The following is a 16,032-nucleotide window of genomic DNA, read 5'->3' as shown; positions in this document are numbered from 1 at the left end:
CTTGGCTGCTAACTAAAAGGTTGGCAGTTTGAATCCAACAACTGCTCCTTGGAAACCCTAGGAGGCAGTTCCACTCTGCCCTATAGGGTCGCTATGAGTCGGAATCAATTCGATGGCAATGGATTTGATTTGATTTGATTTTTGGATTATACTCAATGGAGAACTTTCCTCCCTAAGGTCAGGAACAAGATAAGGATGATTGCTCTCACCACTGCTATTTAATACTTTACTGAAAATCCTAGCCAGAGCAATTAGGCAAGAAAAAGAAATAAAAGTTATCTAAATTGGGATGATAACATGATTTTATATGCAGAAAATCCCAAATAATTCACAAGAAAGCTACTAGAACTAATAAATGAATTTAGCAGTGTTGCAGGGTACAGGGTTAACACACACAAAAAAATCAGTTGGGTTTTATACACCAACAATGAATAATCTGAAAATGAAATTAAGAAAACAATTCCATTTACAATAGCATCAAAAAGAATAAAATACCTAGGAATAAATTTAACCAGAGAGGTGAAAGACTTGTACACTGAAAACTACAAAACATTGCCTAAAGAAAATTAAAAAGACCTAAATATACGAAAAGCCATTCTGTGTGTTAAGATGTCAATACTACCCAAAGCAATCTACAGATTCAACACAATCCCTATCAACATTCCAAAACCTTCTTTGCAGAAATGGAAAAGCTAATCCTCACATTTATATGGAATTGCAATGGGGCCCAAATAGACAAAATAATCTTGAAAAAGAAAAACACATTAGGAGACTCATACTTTCTGATTTCAAAAAGTACTTTAAAAAACTATAGTAATCAAAACAGTCTGGTACTGGTATAATGATAGACATGTAGTCCAATGGGATAGAATGAGATTCCAGAAATAAATCCATACACATATGGTCAATTGCCTTTTGACAAAACGCCAAGTTCATCCAATGAGGTAATAATAGTCTCTTCAATAAATGGTGCTGGGACAATGGCATCTCCACATGCAAAGGAATGAAGCTGGACCCATACTTCATATCACATATGAAAACTAACTCAAAATGGATCAACACCTAAATTTAAGAACTAAAACCATAAAACTCTTAGAACTAAACAAAAGCATATGGTTTTGGGACCTAGTTTTCAACAATGGTTCTTAGATATGACATCAAAAACAGGAGCAACACACACACACACACAAGAAGAAGAAGAAAATAGATCAATTGGAGTTCATCAAAAATAAAAACTTTTGTACATCGACGGACTTTATCAAGAAAAGAGACAACCTACAGAATAGGAGAAAATATTTTGGAACAGTATTTCTGGTAAAGGTTTAATATACAGAATATAGAAACCATTCCTACAATTCAACAACAAAAAGATAAGCAACCCAATTTTTAAAATGTGTAAAAGACTTGTATAGACAATTCTTCAAAGAAGATACACAAATGGCCAATAAGCATATGAAAAGATGCTCAACATTATGAGTCATTAGGGAAATGCAAATCAAGACCATAATGAGATGCCCCTTCATACCTACTAGGATGGCTATAATCAAAAAGACAAAAAATAGCTAGGTTGGTAAGGTGTGGAGAAATTGGGATGCTCATCCATTGCTGGTGGAATTTTTAAGATGATGCAGCCATTGTGGAAAACAGTTTGGCAATTCTTCAAGAATTTAAACATAGAATTACATATGACCTAGCAATTGTACTCCTAGGTTTATACTGAAAAGACTTGAAAGCAGGGATTCAAACAGATACTTCTACACTATTGTTCACTGCAGTATTATTCACAATAGCCAAAAGGTGAAAAAAAACTCAAATATCCATCAGCAGATGAATGGATAAACAAATGAAGCATACACATACAATGGAACACTCTACAGGCATAAACACAAATGAAGTTCTAATACATACTAAGACACGAATGAATGGTGAAAAATTATGATGAGTGAAATAAGTCAGACGCAAAAGAACAAATATGGTATGATCTCACTTATATGAAATATCTGTTGTTGTTGTTAGGTGCCATGGAGTCGGTTGCAACTCATAGAGACCCTATGTACAACAGAACGAAACACTGCCCAGTCCTGTGCCATCCTCACAATCGTTGTTATGCTTAAGCCCATTGTTGCAGCCACTGTGTCAATCCATCTCGTTGTGGGTCTTCCTCTTTTTCGCTGACCCTCTACCAAGCATGATGTCCTTTTCCAGAGACTGGTTCCTCCAGATAACATGTCCAAAATATGTGAGATGAAGTCACACCATCCTTGCTTCTAATGAGCATTCTGGCTCTACTTCCAAGACATGTTTTTTTATTCTTCTGGCAGTCCATAGTATATTTAATGTTCTTCGCCAACACCATAATTCAAAGGTATTGATTCTTCTTCAGTCTTCCTCATTCATTGTCCAGCTTTCGTATGCATATGAGGTGATTAAAAACACAATGGCTTGGGTCAGGGGCACCTTAGTCCTTAAAGTGACATCTTTGCTTTTTAACACTCTAAAGAGGTCTTTTGCAGCAGATTTGCCCAATGCAATGCATCTTTTGATTTCTTGACCGCTGCTTCCGTGGGGGTTAATTGTGGATCCAAGCAAATGAAATCCTTTACAATGTGAATATTTTCTCCATTTATCACAAAGTTGTTTATTGGTCCAGTTGTGAGGATTTTTGTTTTCTTTATGTTGAGGTGTAATACATCCTGAAGGCTGTGGTCTTTGCTCTTCATCAGTAAGTGCTTCAAGTCTTCACTTTTTCAGCAAGCAAGGTTGTGTCCTCTGCATATTGCAGATTGTTAATGAATCTTCCTCCAATCTTGATGCCATGCTGTTCTTCATATAGTCCATCTTCTCGGATTATTTGCTCAGCATACAGATTGAATAAGTATGGTGAAAGAATACAACCCTGACACACACCCTTCCTGACTTTAGACCACGCAGTATCTCCTTGTTCTGTTTGAACCACTGCTTCTTGGTCAATGAAGAGGTTCCTCATGTGCACAATTAAGTGTTCTGGAATTCCCATTCTCTGCAATGTTATCCATCATTTGCTATGATCCACATGGTCAAATGCCTTTGCATAGTCAATAAAACACAGGTAAACATCCTTCTGGTATTCTCTGCTTTCAGCCAGTATCCATCTGACATTATCAATGATATCCCTGGTTCCACGTCCTCCTCTGAATCCGGCTTGAATTTCTGGCGGTTCCCAGTTGATGTACTGCTGCAACTGCTTTTGAATGATCTTCGGCAACAATTTACTTGTGTGTGATATTAATGATATTGTTTGATAATTTCCACATTCTGTCGGATCACCTTTCTTTGGTATGAGCACAAATATGGATCAGTGGTATAAATATGGCCAGTCAGCTGGCCAGGTAGCTGTCTTCCAAATTTCTTGGCATAGATGAGTGAGCACTTCTAGCGCTGCATCCATTTGTTGAAACATCTCAACTGGTATTCTGTCAATTCTTGGAGCCTTGTTTTTCGCCAATGCTTTCAGTGCAGCTTTGATTTCTTCCTTCAGTACCATTGATTCTTGATCATATGATACCTCCTAAAATGGTTGAAAGTCAACCAATTCTTTTTGGTTGACTCTGTGTATTCCTTTCATCTTCTTTTGATGCTTCCTGTGTTGTTTAGTATTTTCCCTGTAGAATCCTTCAATACTGTCACTCAGGGCTTGAATTTTCTCATTTCTTTTAGCTTAAGAAACACTGAGTGTGTTTTTCCCCTTTGGTTTTGGAACTTAAGGTCTTTGCACATTTCATTATAATACTTTACTTTGTCTTCTCGAGCCACCCTTTGAAATCTTCTGTTCAGCTGTTTTACTTCATCATTTCTTCCTTTCGTTTTAGCTACTCTACGTTCAAGGGCAACTTTCAGAGTTTCTTGTGACATACACTTTGGTCTTTTCCTTCTTCCCTGTTTTTTTAATCACCTCTTGCTTTCTTCATGTATGATGTCCTTCCACAACTTGTCTGGTCTTCGGTCATTAGTATTCAAAGCATCAAATCTATTCTGAGATGGTCTCTAAATTTAGGTCCGATATATTCAAAGTTGTACTTTGGCTCTCGTGGACTTGTTCTAATTTTCTTCAACTTCAACTTGAACTTGCATTTAAGCAACTGATGGTCTGATTCACAATCGGCCCCTGGCCTTCTTCTGACTGATAATATTGAGTTTTTCCATCCTTTCTTTCCACAGATGTAATTGATTTGATTCCTGTGTATTCCATCTAGCGAGGTCCAAGTGTATACTTGCCATTTATGTTGTTGAAAAAAGGTATTTGCAATGAAGAAGTTGTTGGTTTTGCAAAATTCTATCATTCAATCTCAAGTGTCGTTTCTATCATCAAGGCCATATTTTCCAACTACCAATCCTTTGTTTCCAACGTTTGCATTTCAATCGCCAGTGATTATCAATGCATCTTGATTGCATGTTTGATCAGTTTCAGAGTGCAGAAGTTGATAAAAATCTTCAATTCTTCATCTTTGGCATTAGTGGTTGGTAGGTAAATTTGAATAATAGTTGTATTAACTGGTCTTCCTTGTAGGTGTATGGATATTATCCTATCACTGACAGAGTTGTACTTCAGAATAGATCTTGAAATGTTCTTTTTGATGATGACTGTGATGCCATTCCTCTTCAATTTGTCCTTCTCGGCGTAGTAGACTATATGATTATCTGATTCAAAATGGTCAATACCAGTCCATTTCAGCTCACTAATGCCTAGGATATCAGTATTTATGTGTTCTATTTCATTTTTGATGATTTCCAATTTTCCTAGACTCATACGTCATACATTCCATTTTCTTGTTAGCAATCGATGTTTGCAGCTGTTTCTTCTCATTTTGGGTCATGCCACACCATCAAAGGAAAGCTTGACTCCATCCACATCATTAAGGTCGACTCTACTTTGAGGAGGCAGCTCTTCCCCAATAGTATTTTGAGTGCCTTCCAACCTGAGCAGCTCATCTTCCAGCACTATATTAGACAATGTTCCGCTGCTATTCATAAGATTTTCACTGGCTAATTTTTTTCAGAAGCAGATTGCCAGGTCCTTCTTCCTAGTCTGTCTTAGTCTGGAAGCTCAACTGAAACCTGTCCACCATGGATGACCTGTTGGTATTTGAAATATTGGTGGCATAACTTCCAGCTTCACAGCAACACGCAAGCCCCCACAGTACGACAAACTGACAGATGCGTGGGGGAGATGAAATATCTAGAATAGGCAAATACATAGAGACAAAAGTTTATTAGTGGTTACAAAGGGTGGGTGGGAGGAGGAAGGGTGAATTGTTGTTTAAAGGGTACTGAGTGTCTGTTAGGCGCCCTGGTGATGCAATTGTTAAGAGCCTGGCTGCTAGCCAAAAGGTCAGCTCTTCAAATCCACCATCTGCTCCTTGGAAACCCTATGGAGCAGTTCTACTCTGTCCTATAGGTTCACTATGAGTCAGAACCGACTCAATGGTGACGGGTTTTGTTTTTTTGGTTTGGAGTGTCTGTTAAGAGTTATGAAAAAAATTGGAAACAGTGGTGATGACTGCACAACAGGGGAACATAATTAATGTCACTGAACTGTACATGTAAAAATGGTTGAAATGGCAAATGTTTTATTATATATATTTTACCACACACACACACACACACAACAAAAACAGTGACAGTACCAAATGCTGATAAGGATGTGGAAAAACTGGTTTATTCATACATTCCTGGTGGGAATAGAAAATGGTACAGGCACACTGGAAAACAGAGAAGCAGTCCTTAAAAAATCAAATATGCAACTACTATATGACCCAGAAACTGTACTCTTGGTGTTTGTTCTAAAGACATTAAAACTTATGTTTACGCAAAAACTTTAGACAAATGTTTGTAGAAGTGTTATTTGTAATAGCTAAAAACTGGAAGCAACCCAGATGTCTTTCAACGGATGACTGGTTAAACAAACAGTGGTACATCCATGTTCTGGAACTGCATTCAACAATAAAAATGAACAAACTATTGATACATGCAATAACCTGGATAAATTGCCAGAGAATTATGCTGAGTGAAAAAATTCAGTCCTAAAAGGTTACACATTGTATTATTTCACTTATATAACATTCTTGAAATGACAAAAGTATAGAAATGGTAGCAGAATAGTGGTTCCCAGAGATAAAGGTGGTGGGAGGGAAGTGGGTATGACTAAAAAAGACAACGGAAATGTTCTGTATCTTGACTGTATCAATATCAGTATCCTGGTTGTGATATTGTTCTATAGCTCTGCAAGATGTTGCCACTGGGGGAAACTGAGTAAAAAGTACATGGGATGTCTGCTTCATTTCTTACAACTGCATATGAATCTACAATTATTTCAAAGTAATATACATATATATATATTCTGACTCATAAAGACCCTATATAGATAGAAAGATACATAGATAGATATCTATCTCAGAATATGTACATTTTGACTCATAGCGACCATATATATATATGTATATATATATGTCCCCAAGACATTGCTAACAATAGCTGCCTTTGGGAGAATCTGGGGGACTGGAGATCAGGATAGAAGGAACATTTACTTTGCACTATTTTCTACTCTGATTTTTTAATTTTCTCATTTTTTTAACCATGTGTTATCTTAAAATTTATGCAGAAAAACCACCACCAGGAAATCATCTCAAATCCTCTCATCTTAGAGATCAATAGCTCAACATCCTCTCTGTCTGGTATTACACAAAACATTTATTATTGAGCTTATCAGGGCCATTCATAAAAATGTCAGTCTCTCCCCCTAGAAGACAGACTCCTAGAAGGCAGAGAGCATGTCTCCACTGCATTGCTTATTCCAAGACACTTAGGAAATATTTGCTCAACTTGAGGCGGACCACCAGGATGCATGAGCTACCATTACATTTTTGCTAATTCTGATGTAAAAACAGTGTCTATACACTGCCAAAGAACTAAGAATATAATGGGTCTGATTTGTTGTTGCATTTTTCAGTGTCTTTGCCTGATATTTACAACTTCATGGACCAGGAGCAGTGAAAAGTTTAATCTTTCATGCTAACTCCGACTGATAGTTGCTGACTGTAGCTCTGTGCTGAGGATTCTGAGGCCACCACTGGCTAGATGGGAAAGTGTGTTGTGATCAGCTGTGATGTCTACCACGGGCACAACAAGGTGAAATGGTCCTCTAGCTGCCACTTGTTTGTCATCTCTAGCATAGAATCAAGGCAAAGAAAATGACTGGTCCTTAACAAGCCTAGTCTAAGGGAGAGGACACAGGCATGGATCTCTGCCCTCTACCATTCCTTGCCTCTAAGTCAGAACATGGAAAAACTCTCAAAAGAGAAGCAAGTTTTTCCACTAGCAAAAATATTGCTAACCAATCTCAACTTCCTTCTTGGTTTTGATTATTTTTGCCTTCTTTTCCTCCTGCTCTTTCCATTTCTTTATTTTCCTCTTCCTATTGCAATACGGGAGCCCTGGTGGCTCAGTGGTTAAGAGCTTGGCTGCTAGCCAAAAGGTCGGCTGTTCGCACCACCAGCTGCTCCTTGGAAACTCTATGGGGCAGTTCTGCTCTGTCCTATAGGGTCGCAAAGAGTCAGAATCAACTCCACAGCAATGTTTTTTTTTAAACAGGTATACCAATATGTGTTTATGTGAGTGGAGATTAGTGATTAGGGACTTTGGGGTACAGAACTCAGAGAGGGGAAATTTAGAATTTACCTGTGAAGTGAAGAAATGGGTTACCTACCTTCTGCCTTGTTGTCATCCACCAGCGGACAGGCTGTCCTCAGAGTCACTGTGCTGAGCTCTGAGTGCCGCCCCCGTGTATCCACAGCATATAGAGTAAACCTGCAGCACAACAAGAAAACAGAGCACCAAGCTGTGACTTCAAAGAAGGCAGTGGAAGCTGAGGGAGGAACACAAAAATCAAGGCACAGGAGCAGTGGTTGAAAGAACCCAGGGATGCTTAGGTTGAAGGAGAAATTATTTGGAAAAAAAAAAAGATAATTATGAAGCATTTATTGAGCACTGACTGCCTGCTGGGCACTTATAGTTAATCTCTTAATTTACAATTAAATAAATTTAGAAGGCAGACATTATTATAGCCCCTAATTCACCAATGAAGAAATTGAGAGTTAGATTATGTGTATTTCCATGATCTCACAGATCATTAGGGACAGAGCAGGGGTTTAAAACTAGAGATTCTGGCTCTAAGGCCTGAAAAGGGAATCCCAGTGCTGCCCTGTATGGCTGAATATAGTTATTACATATATCTCTTCATTCACTAATTTAAAACAAATACTTATTGAACATTAACTATGTGCCAGGAACTATTTTAGGTGCTAAGATTATAAAGGCGAACAAGAAAGTCAAGAACTCTGCTTGCATGAAGTCAATCAAAAAGTAAACAAGCGAACAAAAATAGAAATAATAAGTGTAATGAGGGAAAATAATAGGATAATGGGAAAAAGAGTAATGTGTGAGTGTAGGGGTGTACTTCAAATAGAGTGGTCCACAAAGACCTCAATGAGGAGGGAAGGTTTGAGCTGACAGCTGAATGACGAGAAAGAACAGGCTTATGGGAGGAAGATCTCGGGGGAAGAATATTTCAGGCAGGGAAATCAGCAAGTGCAAAGGCCCTGGAGAGAGAAAGAGCCAGGCTTTTGGATGAATAGACAGCAGGTGTAGCCGAAGCAAAGAGTGATGAGATAGAAGGTTGGCGGGGACTTGTGCATCATGATGGGAAGTCTTGGTATTATTCTACGTACAAGGCATATCCCCACCTTCCGTGATATCATTTGAAGTTCAGTGCCATACAGACAGGAGCAGATGTAGTCTGTGTGGCCTTAGAGGGGGAGTACTGGTAAAGCAAGACCTGGTGGAGTCAGGTTCACTCCAAGATACAGCATTTTTTCTAGAGCAGCCTCTGCCCTCTAGCCTACCTCGGGGGATGCTGACCCTTCATCTCTCCAGATCTTCAGGTTCGGTGGCTTTAAATAACGTCTAAGGAGTAGGCAGAGAAAAATTTCCAAAGGAGGTAAGTCTTGGAGGCCAGGAACAGTCTGGATAGAAGAGCTGAACATCTGAGTGTCTTTACTGTGACATTCTCTTTCACCAGTCTTCAAGTGTAGAGGCAATGATGTGAGGTCGGTAGAGGGATCCTATGCCAAGTAGAAGATACTGGCGTCCCAGTGGCCCTATTTCCTTTCAAAACTCCTTCCCTTATGTCAAAAATGGGGATAACTTGCTTCATGTTACAAAATGTGAATAATACTATGATTGCCAAGTTGCAAAAAGGTGAATTCATAACTGACTTACTAGGGACATAATAAATATGAGTTGGGTGTGCAAGTTAGTAAGTACTAAGACATTAGTATCGTTGAGCACTGAGCAAAATAATTCTACTGGCAAAATCACAATTAATTCCCCAAACTATCCTAAAAGATAAGTACTATTACTCTGTTTTATACATGAGGTTCAGAGGGGAAGAAACTCGATCAGAATCACATAGTAATTACTGGGACTGGAACTTTAAACCTAGGTTTGTCAGACTCTAAAATCCACACATTTAACCACTGTCAGCTGCTGACTTTGGTTAAAAGGTCTGTGGATATTAACTCTATATAAATATAATTCCACTAGCTACATTTGTTGAGACCAAGCTATATTGAGTCAGTGCTATCCCTTAAGTTTTTCTAATTTTATGGAAAACTGCTAAGATAGTCACCCTCATTATCCTCATCTTTCAGAAGGGGAAACAGAAGACAAAAAATTTAAGCACTTTGTCCAAACTCACAGAGTTAGAAAATGATGATCCAAGACTTGTACCTTGGTTTGTCTTACTTTAAAACTCATACTCTTTGCTCTCAGCTGCCATTTTGCTCCTCCAGCTCTACCACTCACTGGCTTAGAGAGTCTGTACTTGGTAATTTCCAAGGGCTATCCTAGCTGTGGTACCCCATGATCTGATGCCTGAAACATTTATTTATTTATTTGTTTGTTTATTATTTATTTAAGGTTGAAGATGCCATGTATCAGAACTTCTTGGTACAAAGATCATGACAGCCAGAAACCAAGATCTTTCTGAAAAAAGACTTTTATGCCCCTGTGTGTGAAAATCCCTTCTTAAAATAACTCGATTTATTTTTCAAAGAACTAGGGAGGGAACTCATACTATCCACAGAAGCCTAAAAATGTGTTTCTAGCTTATTCCATGATATTGATTTTTAGGTTCACTGCAGTTAAGATGGTACATTAGCACCATCCTTCCTCTTCTTCCCCGGTTGAAATAATGAATAATAGGAAGTAGGTATTCTTGGCACACAGAGAAATTCAGGGCTGCCTTCAGCGATTGGTCATAGAAGACCTGTGTTTAAGATGCCACAAGCCAAGCTGGCTGCAAGCCCCATAACCATAGATGCTCCAGGTTCTTTGCTGCTATGGAACACTGCCACCAGGCCCAGGACAGACCCCTGGGGATGCCTTCTGCTGACCATGTACCCTGAGTTAGCATCATAAGAATGTCAGCACCAAGCTGTTCTGCCAGCCTGTTCAAAGGGAGGCTGGGGTAAGGGGTAGAACAGGTATCAGGTCACCCAGAGTCCTGATGGCAAAGATGCAGAGAAGCAGGAGGAGCCTTGGAACTCAAGGAGCATGCATGGAAAACTTGGCTCTGGCACTCACTAGCTAAATGACCATGGGCTAGTTGATTATCCTTTATAAGCCTCAGTCTGTGGTAATGTGGGGGAAACAATCTTCTTGCAGAATTGTCAGTTCAAGTGCAAGGAACCCAGCACATTCCTTGGTTATAATGGTGGTAAGGGGCACCATCTAATGAGTGTACACTAGGTGTTGAGTGCTTTACATGTATAATTCCAGTTAATCCTTACACATGCTAAATGAGTTGGGTACAATTATTGTTCCCATTTCACAGATAAGAACATTAGTTCCAAAGAGATCAAGCATATTATATAAGTAGCAACAGGGACTAGAATCTAGGTCTACCTGTACTCAAAGACTATTTTCTTAAACAGTGCATTATATTGTCTTGTCAAATCCAATTCTATCTTTTCTCTTTTGTGAGCTGGTGATGGTAAGGGTAAGAATGTGTGGGCCTGTGCCCAATATCCTTGTCTTAAGAGGCCTACACATGGGGTGTTTTGGGCCTATCATCAAAAGGAAGCTAATCTATTCTCTGCCTTCTAGAGCTTTTCACTTCTGCCTATGATGTGAGAACAATAGCACTGGGCATTGGCACCATCTCTCTCCTCCATTGATATCATAGCATTGTGAGTGGAGCTCAGATCTAGAGCTTACTATGGTCAGTATTATCTAGGTCAAGACAAGCAGTAGGCAATAGAGGACAGAACCTGGTCTTAGAGATGGTCTGACTTGGGTTCATATTCCAACTCTGCTTCCTTGCTCTGTGACCTTGGGCAAGTCACTTCACCTGTCTGCACTGTGCATCTGTGATAGGAAGACTGTTGCTCCACACCACAGGTTTCACTGTGGATGGATATGAAATGTAAGTGCTGTACAAGGTGAGTTATCATTGGAAAGCAGTGAGAGAAACTCTGGATGTATGAGTGAGCAAATAGCAAGGTGGGGGAGTAATAACAGTATTGGGTAGCACTGTGTAAGCACTTACCATCCACAAAACCAACCATCTAGAAAGTGGCAGAGCCAGGATTCAAAGCCTAGCCTTCAGGTCACAGAGGATGTGATCTTTGGCTTGGGTACAGCTATATCCCTGGTATTTCACAGAGTACTTGGTGCATGGTACCAAAAACCAAACCAAACCCGTTGCTGCCAAGTCAATTCCAACTCATAGTGAAACTTTAGGGTTTCCAAGGCATCATCTTTTTTTCCAATCTTTTTTTTTAAAAATTTTTTAAATTTATTGTTGTAGTTTAAATGAAGTTTACATTTCAAGTTAGTCTCCATACAAAAATTTATGCATACATTGTTATGTGACCCTAATTGCTCTCCCCACACTGTGACAGCACACTCCTCCTTTCCACCCCTGATTCCCCATGTCCATTCAGCCAGCTCCTAACCTTCTCTGCCTTCCCATCTCACCTCCAGACAGAAGCTGCCCATTAAGCCCGTTAAGTCTCTTGTATGTACTTGAGCTAAGAGGCGCACTCCTCATGAGTATCACTTTATGTCCCACAGTCCAGCCCAATCCCTTTCTGAAGAGTTGGCCTCGGAAATTGTTTTAGTTCTGGGCTGATAGAGAATCAAAGGGCCATGCTTTCTGGGGTTCCTCCAGTCTCAGTCAGACCATTAAGTCTGGTATTCTTACTACAATTTGAATTCTGTACCCCACCTTTCTTCTGCTTCATCCGGGACTCTCTGTTGTGTTCCCTGTCAGGGTGGTCATTGGTGGTAGCCGGGCATCGTGTAGTTCTTCTGGTCTCAGGCTGATGAAGTCTCTGGTTTATGTGGCCCTTTCTATCTCTTGGGCTAATACTTTCCTTGTGCCTTTGGTGTTCTTCATTCTCCTTTACTCCAGGTGGTTGGGACCAATTGATGTATCTTAGATGGCCGCTTCTAAGCTTTTAAGACCCCAGATGCCACTCACCAAAGTAGGATGCAGAATATTTTCTTAATAAGATTTGTTATGCCAGTTGAACTAGATGTCCCCTGAAAGCATGGTCCCCAGACCCCTACCACTGCTACCCTGTCCCTCGAAGTGTTTGATTGTATTCAGGAGACTTCTTAGCTTTGGTGTAGTCCAGTTGTTCTGACTTCCCCTGTCGTGTGTGCTGTCCTTCCCTTCACCTAAGATAATTCTTGTCTACCATCTAGTTAGTAAATAACCCTCATCTTCCCTCCTCACCCTTGTAACCATCAAAGAATGTTTTCTTCTGTGTTTAAACCTTTTCTTGAGTTGTTATAATAGCAAGGCTGTAAATCTTTACAGAAGCAGAACGCCACATCTTTCTCCCGTGGAGCGGCTGGTGGGTCCGAACTGCCGAGGATGCACTGTAGGCACTCAGTAAATATTGGAGCAAATGAATGAACCTGAGAATATCACATCTCATTTCTCAATTTCAATTTCTCCATTAATAAAATGGAGATAATTATGTGGACAGTGCACGGTTATTTAAAGGATTACACAAGGCAGTGCATAGGAGAGCGGTAAGGTACAGGCTATTATAAAGACCACCTACTGCAAGAGTACACGTTTAAAAAATAAAACTTCAAAGCATGAGGAGTTGGAATATTTTTTAAACTATTTTCTCATTGGCCACTTATGTTTCTATCATGCTTCTGCTATACATTTTCTCCATCATGGGGGTCTGGGCTCACCTCTCTGCTTAGCCAACCAGCATGAATAACAACATGCTGGGGATGAAGTAGTCTTAGATTTTCAAGTTATAAAACTTGGATAGAATCCTTGCTCACCCCAGTCGCTGGCTGAGCATTCTTTGAGAAGTCACTTTACTTCTCTAAACTTCAGTTTCCTCACTCGTAAAATAGAATGAAATTATCCATATCCCACAAGTTGGGAATCAAGATTCAATGATATAATGATCATATAGGCCTGGATCAATCTTTGCTTCCTGAAAGGTAGCTTCTATTTTTGTTATTAGAGTGATTGAACATATCAGTGGAGGCCTCAGGATGGAGGAGGCCTGAGGCCACCCTGCCACGGGGTGGAAAAAGGGGAGGATGTCAACCTCACAGGACTAGGTCAAAAGTCACAAGGCCGTGAGCTTTCTGCCTGTCTTAGCTGTAATTGTAGAACTGTTCCAGAGACACATCTGAAAACTGTTAGGGGACCAGGCTGGGCCTAGAGGGGCTTTTTGTGAGGGGGAGAAATTGGCGGCCCCTGATCTGGAGAAAGAATAGAAAGGCGGTGGGGGGGTGGGGTTTGGGGGTGGGGGGAACCGCAGAGAGAGAAAGAAAGAAAGATGGAGAGATGGCAGAGTCAGACTTCTGTGTTTCTCAGGGGTCAGGAAGGGTGTCAGCTACCCTCTGCTCAGTTCTGCAGTCTTCTCTCTCCCTTCTGAGGCCAACCAAGGTTCACTGATAATTTGAACTGGAACTCCTGAGAAGTCACCTATCTCCACATCTTTATTTTACATATGGGGAAACTGAGACCCAAACGGTGAACAGACTTGGACCCACTGCTATTTAGATCAGGCACTACTCACTGCCCTTTGCACAACCAGTTGACTTACCTCCACTTCCACTAATGGGACATTTTTCTCTATGAAAGATGGGCAATCTAGGAATCTGGAGCCCCAGGTCCAAACCCTTGCTCTTTTCCTCCATCCCCTGTCCTGACCTTGTTTCAGAGGAAAGAGCACTGGCCCAGGTGGGTGAAACCTGAGTTCGAGTCCCAGCTTCCCCACAGACTGGCTATGATATCTTAGATACCTAAAGCTCGATGGTGTTAGTGTATTGGGAGGTTGAAATGAAAAGTAATGTGGGGAAGTGTCTGGAACTGGCTACTCAAATGCAAAGAATTTTTTCAATGTTTCTTCATCCTCCTCAGGACAAAGTTAAAACTCCTTCCCATGGAGCCCCCAGTCCAGCTCCCTTGTGTCCATTCGTTCAACAGCACTATCATTTAGTGCTGAGTAAGTTCCCACCCATTGACTAGCCAAAAGGTTGGCAGTTTGAATCCGCCAGCCGCTCCTTGGAAACCCTATTTGGCAGTTCTACTCTGTCCTATAGGGTTGCTATGAGTCAGAATTGACTTGACAGCATACAACACGTTTCCACCATAGCTCCAGGCTTGTTTGCCAATCTTAGTTTCCTATTCTGTTTCATAGTAGAGCCATCTGATGATGGTTCTGGAACATGTACCCCACCTCTTTGCCTTTGCAGATGCTGCACCCTCTCTCTGGGATGCCTTTCCTCTTGTTTGCTTCACACTCTCCACCTTGTCCTTGAAGCATCAACTCAAACCCCATCTCTGGGAAGCCTGTTTTGACTCCTCTGAAGAGTTACTTAAACCTGCTTTCTCCCTGCATGATGTCCCATGTCTAAGTCAGTGCCTGTTCCCTTCTGTCTTACATCCGTGAATATGTGAGCATCTTCATGGCGGGAATATTTCTCTGCCCATCATTATATCCCAAGCACATACACCTAATAACATAGACATTCAGCAAATATTTGCCACAATGACTGACTGATGGACTGAATTAGTGACTTGATCAATTATGAAGTAGTATTCCCCTTTTCTGGAACTCAGTTTCCCCACCTGTAAAATGAACAAAAGGTCACCAGACTGACCGGCCATTACAAGTGATAGCTAAGATCATAGCTTTGGAATAAGACAATTCGGTTTTAAATTCTGGCTCTCCATTTATAGGTGGTATGAGGTTTTGCCTCATTTTACCCACCTGTAAAATGGGAATCATAATACGAAAACCTATCATATAGGATTAGTTGTTAGAATAAAGTGAGATACTGTATGGAAAGTGCTTAGCATGATGCCTGGCATATGGTAAACACTCAATAAGCTATAGCTGCTCATTAATGTTATCACTATGTCACTGCCCAAGGCTTTGCCTTCACCGCCACCTAGAGAAGCTGTCCAACTGGAGATCAGAGGAGGGTGGGTAGAAAGGAAGCTGTTGTGGTCCCATCCAAGACCCCCAGACCTCCTCGCAGCAGGGGTGAGAGAATGAAACCGAGAAGTTAATTGGCGGTGAGAGCTTCTCAAGGATCTGAAAAGGGGTAAGAACAGGGACAGAACCCCAGAGGCCCACGTCAGGCCCAGGTCCCCGAGAGTACGGTAGAATGCGTTTGAAGTCTCCAGGCCAACGCCTGCTCTTCCCCAGCCGCCGCATGATTTAGGCATTTTGAGGAGGCAAAAGTCTCCTCGCTGATTTGAAGGGAAACAGATGTTTCCAGGCCAGAGGCCCTGGTCCTATAAAAGGCTCCTTCCCCCCACACAGCTTTGGCAAACAACTGCCCGTTAGTTCACACCCCTCCGCCCCCACCATCACTGCCTGCCCTGCCATTTCCAGCACAAAGTGACAGTCAGGGGTGGTGGGAAAAACGATGAGTACCAGCTCT

At 40.9% G+C, this 16,032-nt stretch overlaps 1 protein-coding gene across 2 annotated transcripts in view; it reads right to left on the bottom strand.

Annotated features, from left to right (window-relative positions):
* ASTN2 (astrotactin 2) overlaps positions 1–16,032 on the bottom strand; it is a 1,034,049-nt gene that overhangs the window by 21,510 nt on the left and 996,507 nt on the right. For both annotated transcript variants that reach the window (XM_004372122.1, XM_004372123.2), the window contains one exon: positions 7,742–7,842. In XM_004372122.1, coding sequence (XP_004372179.1) covers positions 7,742–7,842 — 101 coding nt within the window. The remainder of the gene's footprint in view (positions 1–7,741; positions 7,843–16,032) is intronic.

The sequence above is a fragment of the Trichechus manatus genome, unplaced genomic scaffold (assembly GCF_000243295.1).
Source record: "Trichechus manatus latirostris isolate Lorelei unplaced genomic scaffold, TriManLat1.0 scaffold00016, whole genome shotgun sequence".
NCBI classification, from domain to species: Eukaryota; Metazoa; Chordata; class Mammalia; order Sirenia; family Trichechidae; genus Trichechus; species Trichechus manatus.
This window is presented reverse-complemented; position numbering and strand designations above follow the sequence as displayed.